The sequence below is a fragment of the Aspergillus aculeatus genome (genome assembly GCF_001890905.1).
Source record: "Aspergillus aculeatus ATCC 16872 unplaced genomic scaffold ASPACscaffold_4, whole genome shotgun sequence".
NCBI lineage: Eukaryota > Fungi > Ascomycota > Eurotiomycetes > Eurotiales > Aspergillaceae > Aspergillus > Aspergillus aculeatus.
In genome coordinates, this window is record NW_017962979.1 from 557,750 (window position 1) to 572,929 (window position 15,180).

General features: G+C 51.5%; 4 protein-coding genes across 4 annotated transcripts; 2 read left to right on the plus strand and 2 right to left on the minus strand.

Moving 5' to 3' along the window:
• Window positions 1–2,006: 2,006 nt before the first annotated feature.
• Window positions 2,007–4,323, plus strand: ASPACDRAFT_40844 (uncharacterized protein; the record flags this gene model as incomplete). Its single annotated transcript, XM_020200830.1, has 7 exons — window positions 2,007–2,832; window positions 2,884–2,985; window positions 3,038–3,090; window positions 3,151–3,280; window positions 3,331–3,406; window positions 3,457–3,610; window positions 3,661–4,323. The coding sequence occupies 7 exons, from the start codon at window positions 2,007–2,009 to the stop codon at window positions 4,321–4,323; spliced, it is 2,004 nt and encodes a 667-aa protein (XP_020058361.1).
• A 1,081-nt stretch (window positions 4,324–5,404) lies between these two features.
• ASPACDRAFT_1865703 (H(+)-transporting V1 sector ATPase subunit E) lies at window positions 5,405–6,605 on the minus strand (the record flags this gene model as incomplete). The annotated part of the gene is made up of 3 exons (XM_020197866.1): window positions 6,263–6,605; window positions 5,653–6,164; window positions 5,405–5,555 (listed from the first exon to the last, which is right to left on the minus strand). The coding sequence occupies exons 1-3, from the start codon at window positions 6,293–6,295 to the stop codon at window positions 5,405–5,407; spliced, it is 696 nt and encodes a 231-aa protein (XP_020058362.1). The 5' UTR covers window positions 6,296–6,605.
• Window positions 6,606–6,773: 168 nt separating this feature from the next.
• ASPACDRAFT_114552 (DUF803 domain protein) lies at window positions 6,774–8,708 on the plus strand (the record flags this gene model as incomplete). Its single annotated transcript, XM_020195810.1, has 4 exons — window positions 6,774–7,059; window positions 7,124–7,261; window positions 7,326–7,418; window positions 7,476–8,708. Coding segments are annotated over exons 1-4 (1,506 nt in total), but the record flags the coding sequence as incomplete, so codon positions are not given.
• Window positions 8,709–10,666: 1,958 nt separating this feature from the next.
• On the minus strand, window positions 10,667–11,595 carry ASPACDRAFT_40847 (MADS-box domain-containing protein; the record flags this gene model as incomplete). The annotated part of the gene is made up of 3 exons (XM_020200831.1): window positions 10,667–10,945; window positions 11,010–11,144; window positions 11,347–11,595. 3 exons carry the CDS (start codon window positions 11,593–11,595, stop codon window positions 10,667–10,669), a joined length of 663 nt encoding a protein of 220 aa, XP_020058364.1.
• Window positions 11,596–15,180: the final 3,585 nt, after the last annotated feature.

The window sequence follows — 15,180 nt, forward strand, 5'->3', positions numbered from 1 at the left end:
TATCTGGAAGGCCCAGGGACGACTGGCCGCCTGGGCTTAGTCGAAGCGAGCCTGAAACAGCCTAAGGTCATCCGGGACGGCACATGCTGATGCCAGCCTATGGATATGCTCCACCTCAACGGAGCGCGGAGAGGTACCACATCTTAATTCCGTAGACTAAATGACCAGCTAGATAACCCGACGGACAACAATCAGCTCACTTGTGGATTATGCGGTCGTCAATCGTTACATTCAATTTTTATTGATTCCGTATGCGCACAGCCTAAGTTGTCAACCCTTCTGATTATGTAAATTCGGCTACCGGATACCATTGCTATCCGCTTATACTTTCGGCTCTCCTAGCAATCATTATCCTCTACTCCCCCCTTTTTTTGCCTTCCTCTCTATATTTGTCGGTCTGTCTTGGCTTCTGGGCAAGGCCAATGAGGAGCAAATCCCCCACCCGATACAGATTACTTTGGTACGGTTCCATGACTATTGCGCATGGATTATCTGGTCTCTTGTGAACCTGCATTGGAAGTGTGTTCCTCATTGAGGGGCTAGTTCGGAGTCGATCATCCAGCATTGTACCCGGTCGAAAGTGTTTCGGTCAGACATCAGTTTCATGCCAGATTGTTGACGCGCAAGTGAACCGACTTGAGCTTCTGCACTGAATTGGTTCCTCTGAACAACTTAAAATAGCTTCACATTTCACACACATACACAAACAAGTCTTGTTAATCTCGCCTGTGCTCTTGCCGTCATTGCTATTCGTTCCGGCCCGAGGGGGCTGGGTAAGAATCGGCCACCATAGCCTCGTCTGACGCAAGTACTGTTCACACTCTCACCCACTTTATGGAGGATATGCGTATCCTTTCCGGAACAATCATGCATTTTCAGTGTTTATCCTATTCGCACATGTTCACTCGGAAAATCAAGTATTGATTCCATAAAACAGTGGCGCCAGGTCTGCCTCTTCCCGTCAGAGAACCCCGAGAGGGTGCATCGCATCTGAAGCGGAAGACGGACACTGAAATAGCCGTACTATGAGTGCTTTGGAGTCTTGTACCTTGCGGGAAGGATGGAATATGACACCGACTGGATAGATCGGCCACGAACCCGTGTGGAGACCAAAGTTGTAGGCTACCAAGCACAGTGTGGTCGGCATGGCGTACTAACCCTGAGATCTGCACCGCTCCCAGCCCCTGGGCCACATCCGAGAGCGATCAGACAGGAAGGATTCTGAGCTAGGAATATGAAGTGTAAGTTGAATAGCTCGTTTTCCCACCTGGGTTGAAGGCCAGACAGCGACTGTGGGCGAATCGACACCCATTGCTTCCTATTCTTTGGCCCCTTTCAAGCTGCATTCTGGCTGACTTGTTTTGGGGTCGAAAAGAAGAGACGGACAAAAGAAACCTGAGGCGACAGGGGGTTTCCTGGTAAGCAATGGATGGTGATTAGTGAACGTCAGTTTGAAAGAAACCGTATTTTTGGAAGTCTGTATGATCATTCGGAGAGATAATGGAAAAAATCGGCCGTAATAATATTTTGCCCCTGGGAAATTATGAACATCGGAAGGAATCCCTCCCCCACATCATTTATCTGGATATTGTGCCACTGGACGGAGTAGCCCCTACATAACGGTCACGGTGCATGGGGAAAAGCTGACGAATCTGAACGGAGACGGTCATAATATGAGATAGCAATCTGAGACGGGAACCAGCAAACGATGGGGCGGTGCCTGGAAGCAAATCCGGTTTTGGCGATGATGCCTGTGTCCCATAACTAAAAATACAGCTTGAGAGGAATTTATTCTCTTTGTTGCGAATTGGGCCAATTGTGCTGTTTGAAGCACTGTACGAATTACCATCTCCATCATATGACCATGCTTTCATAGTATTGTATCATGTGACTTCGCGATGGGGAGACGCGCCCGACGTGTTCCGTAGAATGCGGAGATCTAAACTGAACAAAGCATGCAGGTCATTCTTCCATGACAGCGTCTCAGTGCCCCTCAGCTGCCCAGTATGCGACGCATAAGCAGTTATTTCAAGCGTCCAGTGTTCGCTGCAACTAACGAAAGCAACCAAGACATTCGCCAGGATCCTAGTCCGGCCCCTCCGCAATCTTCTCCTCTCACTGAAGTATCGTCATCTTTCTTCTCAAAAGATGGTTCTTCGACCCCAGAAAGGCCAGCGCATGAACTACATGCTTCGCTGACACCATCTATCGATGAAACAATCAAGAATGAGACTGAAAGTGATAGATCCCCGTCACCTGCAAGTCTGGTACCAGGATCGAGCTTTAACTTCTCGCAGCGTGTTGTCAAGCACGGCAAAGAGGTCGTGATGGGCTCTGATGGAGAGGATACTGACTCCATAGGCTCACTAGTGTCTCCCGCAGACCTTTTTATGAGATTCGCTAAACCGATCCATTCTACATCTTCTTCAGAGCCTTCACGTCCTGGCCGTACAGCTTCGGCAAAGAACAATTCACTCGCCCGGCTGGAAAAGCCTGCCCCATCGTACAAGAATAATCTTGACTCCCTTGTCACTGCCGCGGTTGATGATCAGGAGACTGAGGCTGGTATCGCTAAGCTAAGGGCGTCTTTCGACAGGGCGGCTAATGAATCCACCCGTCGGAGGGGACAGCTACATGAAGGAATTCTAACGTCAGCTCTGGGCGACGATGACGAGATGGACATGCAACGTCTACTTCACGCTCTACGCAGAACAGATGCTTTTGATCCGACTAAGGCTTGGCACTTCTTTGATTTCAAGGACGAGTTGCCTCCTGTGCTTGAATTTCCGGTAGAATGTATTAGTCCGAGATCGTATCTGACCTCGTTAACAGGTAAGTATTCCTATAATTAATGACAATTAGGTCAAAACTCATTCGTTTCAGCGAATCATTCGAGGGAGAGAGCTTTTCATTCCGGTATCGTTGATGTCGCTCTCTCCAGGTCATTCTTGCCGGACGAGGTGATCTCATGGATCTTTCACTCCAGTGAGTCCTTTCAGGCTTCTTAGCTCCTCGCACTGCTAATATCGGGCACCAGTACCGATGGAGCCACAGGACAGTATCAGACATGCGTACTGCAGGGCTATAAAGGTGACATGCTCTCTCGCAGCCTATCTTTTTATGCTTTACTGACTAACTGTTTGATTCCAGAACACAAATGCTAAACATGTTAAGGCCCTCATACGGCCAGATGACTTTCGCATACTTTTCGAACGATTAGGAGCAATTCCGAATGCAATTAATATTCACGAACAGATCGTTCCAGATGCGGATCCCAAAGGTATGAAGCAAGCCTAGGAGTGTGACTTCCGGGATATTAAGCGATTGCAGATTACCTACAAACTATCTCCCGGCACCAAGGCTTAGTGTTGTCCGTCCTGGATCTGATCTGCGGGGCAGCTGATTTGTAAGTCTCTCAAATCGTGTGCCTTTCGACGAGTGCTAATCGATTGATAGATTCGCAGACGACACCCGAGAGTACCTGTTGGGCGTTTTATTCCGAATGTCGCTCGATGTGACTCTTACAAGCGTCGCCACCATCAGCTCGGAAATCGAGAGGGCAATAGTCACCGTCTTGGAGAGCTCTTCGGAGGAGACAGCAGAGGACTTGGTGAGTCTGAATTTCTAAACGATAAAATGTCAATCCACTTACACTGTTAGATACATCGTGTTTGCACCACGACACTCAACACATTCAAAGACGCAACATTCCAAAGCCGCCTTCTCAAGCATATACTGCCGGGAGCTGACTGGATTGCTCTAATCCGGTGTCGTCTAGCCGTGTCCTTCTTACTCGACAACCCAGCGCCTCTGTGCGAGCCACTAAACGAGCTGATCAGCTTGACGCGAATCTCCGACATCCTCAAGCGGGATATCTTTGACATCAAGAAGTACAAAGGCAAAGACAAACCCGAGTACGACTATGGAGAGCTTCTCGCCATCACCTCCCTTCTCAATATTGCTGTTGATTCAGGCCGGCACCAGGCAGAATTTGCGGACAGAGAAGCTGAAAAAGCATTCAACACGCAGGTAGATGTGGTGGCCGACCGTCTCAAGAAGGTCTTCAGTTTGATCGAAGACTCCGGCGCCTCCCATCTGAAGCGCACACTAGCTAAAGAAGCCCTTGAGACCCTGCACTACCGTATCGTCTATAGCGTCAGGACAAGGCCGCGTCCGAAGAAGTCGATTTACGGAACCATTGAAGCCCGGGAGTATGACCGGGAAGCCTTCAAAGGGTTCTTGCCGAAGATCAAAGCTAGTGCTATCAAAGCTGGCGCTGGGACAGAGATACCAATCCGACAACACGAGGCCCCTCCCCGGTGAAGTGTACAGTACCCCTTCTATTTTCATGCATCTTCCGTGGTCCTCGCAGTCATAGTTAGTGGAGTGGCGAATATCCCCAGTGGATATTAATCGCTGCAGCCCTCATGCAGCTCTCGACAGCATATTACCAGGTTACAAGGAGCCGTCCCAATGCGACCGGGGGTGAAATACAGGGCTCGGGCTCCACTGCGACCTGCTGACCTATTTGCACCTTGCAACCATCCTCCACGGCACGAAAGCGCGCTGCAGCAACGTGCAATGCAGCAGCTACGGGCCAACATCCTTACAGCATGCTCAGAATCCTGCGGCCATTGCTTTTGAATCGGTACTGTGCAAACCCCGGACTGACTGTGAACATTATGGTTCTCTTTCGGGCTCATCCGGCCTCCTGCCCGATTTCGTACTTTCTGCTCCAGTTGCGCACAAGTCAGCATATGTGGTCGCATTTAAACCTCCTGCACAGGGTGGACTGCTCGGTCCTCTCGATCGCGTCTGTCGAGCACTAACGTCGAAGTATCCTAGACCAGAGTCTGCCTCACACTGAGCGATAGCAGTAGTGGAGGAAGCAAGAAGGCCTCGTAGGTCTTATCAATATCTAAGCCCATGGAACGTTGCAATCTCCATAAATCCTTCAAGCGATGATCTACTGGTGGTAGTCCTGGTACTCGTAGTTCAGGCGGCCTCTGTATATATAGAATAAACTTTTGCTATGCACAAACATCCCTTTGGGATCCAATTCCAATTTCCGCTCTATCCACGCACACACGATATATCCCACACTCTACGCTTACAATTCGTAGGCACTCGGCACCGGCACCGGCACCGAATCAGCACAAAACGGGGGGGCGGGGAAAGCGTAAAATCATCATTCGGCTCGAATTGGAACTCCAGACAAACACGGAGAATAGAAACACGGTAAGGGCCTGTATACAGAGCTAGAACGATCTTCAGTGGGAAGGGAGAAGAAGAAACGACAGGTACAATAGATACATGGGGTTGGGTGGGGGAGGGGAGGCAGTATAGCAAGGTCAGATAATTTCTCTAAAGGGGGGAGAATTTAACCAAACGGTCCCCGCCACTTCTAGTCATAGAACCTCCGGTTGGTGTTCTTACCGAAGAGCGTCTCTCGAACGGCGGGGAGAGCATCAATCTCCAGCAGACGCAGTCGCTCCTCGAACGTGTTGCTGATTTCGATCTTGCCCTGACCGCCCACAATCACGACACCACCTGCACTGTTGAGTAATACAACAATCATAAGACGTTAGTTTTTGAGGAGGACAATCACCAAAACAGGAAGAAACCAGAAAGAACAGAAAAAGGTTGACTCACGATCCCTCCGGCAAAGTCTCCTCCTCGTCCAGCTCCACGGTGACCTCCTTGCCGACCGTCTCGTGGAACTCCTTCTCGGCCTCCTCGATCGCCTTCTTGACAGTGTCAAAGTCCTGCTTGCGCGCCCGCACGCCGATCTTGTCCTCATTCAATGCATATAGCCCCTCGAGGATCAGCCCCTTCAGCACGGTCTGGTACTTGTCGGCATCCTTGGCCGCGATCCCGGAGATCTGCTCGCGGGCCTGCTGGAACAGCTCGTCGAGGAGCTCCTGGCGAGCGGAGAGGACACGCAGGCGAGTGCGGTTGGCGAGGGTGGAACGGGTGATCTGTTGGGACATGGCGGCCTGCTTGAACTTCTTCTCGTACTGGGTGTCGATGGCGGCGGTCTCCTGGCGGACCAGCTTGGATTTCTCGATGGCGAACTCCTCGTCGGCCTTCAATTGGATCTCGCGGGCCTTCTCCACCGCTTCCTGGCGGATGAAGGCCGTCATCTTGCGGAGCTCGCCCGCAACCTATTTCAAGAAGAGGGGGGAGGTTGTGAGTTCGGGGACCTGACAGTCGCCTCCGTAGCGGGGAGGGGGGCGGTTGGGAATGAGCAATGGTTGCGTACCTGGTCATCGGAAAGAGCATGACTTTGCGACATGGTGACAGTGTGTTGATGAAGTCTCACAAGACAAAGGAGAAAGGAGGAAAAGCGAAAGACTGGTTATCAGATGGTAGGTAGGTAGGTCGGTAGGTAGGTATGTTGAGGGCCGTTCGAGCTTCCCGATGCGGAGGAGTGTTTCTGGGTGGAGCACTAAGAAGAGACCAACGTCAGCCTGATTGTCACTCTGATACTCCCGGCCGGCACTGATAGTGATTGTACTGTACAACAACAACAACACTTGCATGGAGGGGGTCAGGAGGAATCACCACGCAGAAGGAGAGAACTCACCTGAACGTAGAGGTACGGAATGTAAAATGTAGTTAAGCGACCTGAAGAAGGAGGGGCAGGGAAGGGAGAAAAGACAAGAGGGAGAGCAAGCAGCAAGCGTCGCACTTGGCGGGATCTGCTGATCGGATCACAGCTTGGCGGCTACTCTTCAATGTCTCTCTCCCTCTCTCTCTTTCTCTCTCTCTCCGCCCCAAATTGCCCCCTCGACTAAACTTAACTTTACCCTTCCTTTCTTCCCTACTTGACTTGACACAATAACCCTTCGCTCCTTGCTCTTCGCCTAAATATACCACCTAACGTCCTCCTCTGTCCTTACCATCGCCTCCGTCAGACAATGGAGTCTGGACTGCTAGCCTGTCCTTCCCCAGTCTGATGTGTGCCTGGTCTCTCGTTCCCCGCTCAGCAGCCAATGCATGAGGACAACCTTCGCAATGGGCAATCTCGGTGACCTGTCACCTCAAGGGAGTGTCGCGGTCAGTTATTGGTCTGATTTCCGCGATTGACTATCGAAAAGCTAACTTCCATTCCTCCTGCTAGGTTGGAGTCGTCGTCGGGTTGATCTCGACCAGTCTTCAAGCTATCGGACTGACCCTCCAACGCAAGTCGCATATCCTCGAGGACGAGAAACACCCTTACGATTTACGACGACCGCCTTACAAACGTCGAAGATGGCAGGTGCGCAGCGCATGTTTCTCCTTCAGTGCCTCACAATGGTCTAACAGCGCGATTCTTTTTCTAGCTGGGTATGCTCATGTTCGTCGTTGCGAACATCGTTGGGAGTACTATACAAATCACAACCCTTCCGCTCCCGGTACTTTCAACACTCCAAGCAGTCAGTCTCTAGCCCTATGACGACACTTACAGAGCTTCACTAACTCCCGCGCTTTAGTCCGGTCTCGTCTTCAACACCGTCTTTGCCACTCTGATCCTCGGTGAAGCGTTTACAAGATACTCTCTGGTGGGCACACTTTTGGTCTGCATTGGTGCATTGCTCATCGCAATATTCGGTGCCCTGGGAGAGCCGGCGCATAGTCTTGATCAACTCCTGGAGCTTTTGCAGCGTCGAAACTTCGTACTCTGGATGGGAGGCACAGCTCTGATGGTGCTGGCTATCTACGCAGGGTCCAGACTGCTCGATTTCCTTACGTCACCGCCGCGGTCCAAGCATACGGGGTCGCGCGGTTCTTACAGGGCACTGCAAATGTCCCCGGGGCGTGTTCGCCTTATACGCGGGCTTTCTTTTGGCATGATTAGCGGAATACTATCCGCACACACTCTTTTGCTTGCGAAATCGGCTGTCGAGCTGTTGGTTCGGACTGTCGTGGATCGCGTCAATCAATTCAACCGCTGGCAATCATGGGTCATTCTGCTTGCAATGATAGCGCTGGCTCTGTCCCAGCTCTTCTACCTCCATCGAGGGTTGAAACTGTGCAGTACCAGCATTCTGTATCCGTTTGTCTTCTGCATCTATAACATTATTGCTATCATAGATGGTTTGGTCTATTTCCAACAAATGTCCCAGCTGGGAGGCTTCCACGCGGGACTTATCGCGCTGGGGACGATTGTTCTCCTGAGCGGAGTGCTCTGTCTGTCCTGGCGCTTAGAGGATATCGACAGTCACGCCGCTGTGGCCGTGTCCGGGCCCACGCAAACCGGTTTGGGTCCAGGGTTGGCCGTCCTTGAGGAACTTCCGACATCACCAATTGGCCTGGGACTCGACGGCGAGGAGGGATCGGAGCGGGAGCCACTGTTACAAACAGCTCACCTTCCTCGCCGCACCCCGCACCAACGGGCACCCAGTCTACCTCTGTTACACGCACCATTGAGCCATCGGGACTCGACGACGTCGACAGCGGACGTGGATCCTGCTTCCATCTGGGCCGAACTCGATGATTCGGACAACGAATACGCGGCGTTCGCCTTGCGGTCGCGTCAGCGCAAACGCGCCTCGGTTGGGCCCTTCCCACCACGACCGCGCAGCCGAAGTGGCGCAACGACCCTGCGAGATGGTCTTCGAGGCCCACGCCGCTCCACCACCAACCCCGTAGGTCAACCATCTGCCTGGAATCAGCGCCGCAACCCGTACTCTCTCTTCGACCGTAAACAACGGCGAACATCGGCTCCCGCCTCGGAAAGCCGCCAGCTCCTTCTTCACCGGCAGGGGACCTCCAATGGCCCGGGTGGTGCCCGGGTCACAGGTTACGGCACGCAAGACGAACGAAGCGATAGCCTCGTTGCCTCCCACCACCGTCGCCAGGGATCCTTGCACCTCTCACCCGGTGCAGATAGGGGTGAGGGGGGCGCGCTCCTCGCTGGTCCGAGGAGAGCTCTCCGCCAGGCGTGGGGAAGCGTACGGACCCTCACTCGCTGGACGTCGTCGAATCGGGGGCGCCAACCGTCCGACCATGATCCAGACCTCGAGGCTCATTCGGATAGCCCCTTCGAGCAGCAATAGTCATTCTTTCTCTTCTGATTCTGCTTCGACCTCTTCCTTCCTTCTTCCTACCTTCTTTTCCCATAGACCCTACTGGACAGCCAGCAGCACCATATATGTCTCAAACAGTAGAACCCCCCCCCCAAGCCTCTCTATCACTTAATGTACAACAACAAATCCAAACTTTCCATATAACCTTTTATACCAAGGTACAACCAAATACACAGTTCTAACCACAGTCAAAGCCAAGGCAAAACGAACGCTATACCTTCTCCTCCCCTAAACGTAACCCTGCATGATAGACAACCCAAAAAGAACAGGCCAGAGTACATGCCCGTAGGCAGAATCCCTTTCAATCGACCAAAGATCCAGTCTCATATCCAATTATCCTAAACAAGCCTAAATCAAACGATAACCCAGCGACTCCCCCAAAACAATATCGTAGTGTAGCATCCCACCCAAGTTCCATTCTACCATTCGACTTTGTTGTAATCCTTTCTCCCCGTACTTTGATAGGTGTTGGCTAGTTGCCACGCTTTAGGGGGGGAAGGAAATGCCCGGCCCTGATATCATCAGGACTCTGACATCGCTGAAAGATCTGCCCGGTGCGGGGAACTGTACGAGTACAATGCTGACTGCTGTCTGCATCGCTCTGCCAGCAACCAACTCATCGGCTGATTTCCTATATAGATTCTCCCATATGGATACAGCCAGCACAAGAGTAGAGTCCTATGAGAACAGCAAGGTAGGTAAGTTACCCACCGCTACGATACGCTAATCATGGCAAGAGAATCTCGAGGAGTGATCATACATGGCATTTGTCCGCCCACTCCTTCCTGAAAGAGAGGGAACTGCATAAAAGGAAGTCACAAGGGGATTAAGTCACTGCATGGGTGGAAGATAGGGTTTGGAAAGAAAAGAAATGACAATTTATGATAAGAACACATATACTTCGCGCATACACACACACGCATTTCAATAATCAGAGCTAACAGAGAACCACTTCGCCCGCAAAAAGAGGAAAAGGTCAGCAGACACGGAGAGAAGAGAGAAAGAAAGCACCAGAAACACCGCCACTTCCCAGCAGTCGTCTAGGAAAGACATTAGTAGAATGAATGGAAAAACAGGAAAGAAAAATCAATTTATTGCCTGGGAGCCTTTCCCAAATTTCGGAATGCATCCTTCATGATTCGATCATCCATTCTGGCCTTTGGATTTGTTTGTTTTTGTGTTTCTGTTTCTCAATTGAGCTTTTTTCTGTTTAATAGGCTGTTTGGCATTTATGGTGAAACGGGGGGGGGCGGATATAGCAGACGCGATCTTGCCAAATGCTGAGATCAGCGCGACTCGCAACAGTTCGACGATATACAGAGTATGGAAAAAGACATTGAAATCATCCCTCCTCTTGATATTCTGGATTGCTTTCTGGCATACAGCGTAGACCGGATTTTTCACATTTTTTTCATCTGGTTTTGGGTTTCGGAAGTGTGCCAAATAGGTGAGGGAACAAATCGTCTGGGTATCAAAGAAAGGCCGTGGAGGAGCAAGCGTTGCGCGGGCTGATGTTTGACAAGGATGCGAACAACTTGCCTAAGCTCCTCAGGTTCCTTAGAGCGCGCGGCGGGAGGGACTCAAAGACACACAGCTTATGCGGTAGGCTGATGCTGAGGGGGCATCCGGTTGCCTACAGGCATACCGGGATATTGTTGACCTGCTTGCTGCTGCTGCTGGAGGTTCTGATAGTAGGCCATCTGCTGCTGCTGCTCGTTCGTCATGTAACCGGGGTGCATGCCTGCAGGGCGGGGCATGTTCTGCTGCTGAGGGTTGACATTGGCGTGGCTGACATCTTCGGGAGTCTCAGCAGGCACCTCCGGGGCGTCGACGCCGTTCTCATTGGCGGTCGGATCGGGAGCGTTGAGACAGGCCTGCAATGAGGAAGTGTGAGTCAATCGGACTCAATTGACCGAGACATTAGCGGACGCCACTCACCTGAATCAGGTTCTTGCCCTCCGGCTTGGTCACCAATGGTTGGAGCTTAGGGGTGGTGAAAGTATACACGAGACCGGTCTCAGACACGACCAAAAGCAGTACTTGAGTACCAGTGAGGACGGAAAGTTCATATGCCTGTTTTGCGACCACGATGATGCGTCAGTACTAGTCAAGCGGACGGGGACAATGACTTCACGCGAGCATCACGCATTGATGCGGAAGACCTTGAGCTCATGTAGCGACAAAAAACAAAGAGTCGCGAATCGACTGAAATTTGCAAATGATCGAGGGTGGGCAGAAAAAGAGGTTGACGGGGCTGAGACGCGCAAGCACGTACCTTCTTCATGATACCCGCCTTCCGCTTGGAGAAGGTGATATGGCGACGCGACTTATCCTGAATGAACTTGATTTCAATCTTTCTCCGCTCGCGACCCGGCTTGTCATCATCGTCATCGTCGTCGTCGGCAGCGCTCATGCGAGAGCGTTTGGTGCCGCGGTTGTCAGCGGCGCCGTTACCGGCGGCCTGCTGCAGGTCGTCCTGAGTGGGAGAAGGGTTCTCTTCACCGACGGCGGTGATGTCGGCCATGGTTGAATGAGGTGATTAAGAGGGCGAAGGGGGGAGGAAACTTGAACGAAAAGAATTCCTTTGAGAGGGTAACTTGAGGAAGAAAGATACTGGGGGACGTGAAGACAAATGCCCAAAGAGGAATGATGCTTTTGAGGGGGAGGGAGAATGACCAAATCGAGTAACGCGTTTGCTTCGCAGGGTTTGGGTTCAGGACGAGAAGGAAAGAGAAACGGGGGGGAGCGACTGAGTGAGGAGAAGGTCGAAGAAGGCAAAGTGCCGGTTGGGACAGGCAGGCGGTCAGTCACGTGGATCTGTGGGTGGGCTCGGTATCGTACCCACGGGAACCGGTTTCGTACCGCTGGCTGATGGATGGATGCATTCTTCCCATCTTCCCATGGGGAGAGAGCTTCCATCCCTTTTTGTAGAACTGGTAAACTACCGTGGACAACCTACAACCACAGGTACTTCAGGTGACTCAGGACTACACTGACTGCCCATTGATCTTCACTGTACCTCCAAGTCATCTCTACTCCTCCTCTACCTCATCGTGCAGAGTTGCTCTCCCGCAACGCCGCATACTCATTCACCACACCCCAAACTTGGCTCCAATCTTTCGGTCACAATACGGACGATGTCCAGACCCGACGGTGGGGAAGCTTGGCTCTTGGCCCGAGTGTCTATTGGCGCAGCCGCAGTAAGGCATTGGGGGAATCGATTGTAGAGGCCAACTCACATTCCCCACTCGAGGTTTCATTACCGTATCCGTTTTGTCCGCTGGGTTCCTTCCCATCCACCATCCAGAAAGGGAATCTAGTGTGCAGACACTGTAGGTGTGTGGTCGAAAACTACACTCACAAGTCAGCAGAACTCGAAGAGTCTGAGTTGTCAAGCTTCAGGTTCATCACTTTGATCACCAACTAGTCCTTGAGATCTGGTCATGTGCCAACCTTCAGAATCGCATTCCACTTGGCCAGGTCTAGCGGTGCTTCCACCCGTGTACGGTAAACCCCAGTACGCAGTACGGGGAGCGGCGCGCGGGCAGTTCGCCCCCAAAACCAAAACATTACTACTTCCAGTACTAAACTACAGACCTGGCAATTGTGCTACCGAGACGCAGAGAGACCGGCCAGTGACCTGCAGACGCCTTGTTCTGACTGCGTGGTACTGTAGTACCTGCTAGGTACTCTCTCGCTCTCGGTCCAAGATCAGACAGCGAGCCAACCAGCTAGCCAGCTCGGTAGAAACTTCTACAGTTTGGAGGGGGAAGTGCATTCCACACCATCCTAGGGCCTACACTAACTAGACAGTCACTACTGAACTGCCGCCTGTCCCCCCGGGGTTGTGCTCTTGCATGCATGCAACCCTATAAACTCAAGTCAGCCAGGACTTACCTACTGTAACTACCTCCCTACCTACCTACTATGCCAGCCGTCTCCCTCTTCAACACTCATTGACACATCTCAACAAATATTCTATCGATACATCATGGATCATAACTATTACCTAACGCCCCAACCACAGCGATATACCTCGGACACCAGCATTGAAAATGCAGGGATCCAAGAATAGCCACTGACAGCAGAGGATTCACAGGGGCAACGCACGCAGCCTGAGGCCCTACTATCAGCAATAATTGCCCCAATTATTCCCACCCAGCACCAATAATATATCTTCCCCGTCCTCTAACAGCTTGTCCAGTCGGAGACCACACACATCCTCCTCCGCAGGTAAGCATCCATCCATCCCTTGAAACCGGAACCAGCCCATACATTCCAGAGCCTGGAGGACTGTAGTTTTCTAAGTACGCAGATGCTGGAACAATTTACCTTGTGCTGAGCCCTCCACAGAAACCCAAGCAAGCCATCGTGGACAACCATATCGACATCTTCAACAACACAACACTGCCTGACAAAAACGAAATCTCGATCATCGTTTCCCAACTCGTGCAAGATCCACCACCGACTAAAGGTCCCCTTCCTGTAGGGCTGGGCCCGAACAGTACTGTACCTTGAGTCATAAGTCATAAGATAGAACTAGACCTGTTCCGTATGATATACCCAGGATATCCCCGCGGACACCCAACCCGGGATGACGGTGACAGTCTGGAATCATGATGTCCGCCATGTTTTATCGAGTATGAAACAATCTACAACTACACCACCACGCAACAACGCTCATCCACCAAATATAGTAGATTCAGCTGCTCGGACTCTCCATACTAAGAGCACGTAAAAAGATCGACACCACAAATTTCAGCAGCAAGCAAGCAAGCAAGCAAGCATCAAACTCCCACTCAACTATACTATGCTCAACACAACACACTAGGTATATATCCTCCATCCCATCCCATCCAATCCCAACCTTCAAAAACCCACACCATCGATCCTACAACTTCCACCCCGAAACCGAAAGCCTCCAGGGTTACATTCCCCCAAATTCCCCACCAAACTTACTTTCAACCCCTCATCACACCTCACACATCACTGGACCCTTAGCCACAAGCATAGGTAAGCCCTTGATAGGATCCAATGTCAAGCTTTCAGGCGTTCCTATCTTACGACTGAACCCATCATCCACGGCATGGCATCTCCCAGTCCCCCCCCCCAAAGAAGAAAAGAATGAACCCGCCGGTCCAAATCGACCTCTTTACCACCTGCATAGCACACAGCAACCAGCAAGTCATCCTCATGTACAGTACTGTAAAACGAAAGATGACAAGCGAGTAACTAGAAAGTAGATCGGATATCGCCTTCGAGCCCTCCAGCAAGCCCCCAATAACAACCACCTCCAATATCACCAACCCTCCACCTAAGCATCCCGCAAATCCTATGACTGAAGAACGAGAACTCGCAGCTCAGGAGAAACCTACGGAACTCATCCTGATGCAACCAGGAGGGAAGGCAGGCGGCATCCCACGCATCAGTTTAGTATATAGTATATCCTTCCTTCAGCGCGGACGAAGTAGCGTAGCTTCCAAGCTGCAACCATAACTAGAACAAACAACACAATAAACAACCAACCCACATACACTACCATACCCAATTCCCAGAGCTACATATATACAATACAGTATATCCCCCCCCCTCCCGCCTCTCCAAACCTCCCGATCCCATCTCTTCAAAACCAATACCAATATCAGGTTCTCATCGCCTACCCCCTCTCTCCCTCCACCTCGAAAACAATCCAACAGAATCATATCTCACTGCAACGCCCACTGCCACCTCACGTCCAACCAAACCCTGGAACCAAGACCCTTTCCCCTCACATTGTCCTACCACCCAAGAACTAATGATAGGCTCCAGTCCTCCCGGGTTCACATCGCCGCCTGCCTATCCCAGAAGCCCAAACAGAGATACAAAATGTGGCGGTGTTGCGGGTCGAACGTTCTCGGGAGCTTGGCCGGGTGAATAAGGGAAACTGGAAAGTTTTTTTCTCTAAGGTCATATCATCCTGTGGGGGGATATGATAATACACTTGGAATGGATTGTCGATATTGTATAATTGGGGCAATGCTTGGAGATTAATGTTGATTGGAGTTCGGTTAGGGATAGGCGAAGAGAAGGGGGGTTTGGGGGGTTCGTGGGGGGGGGGGGGGGGGGGGGG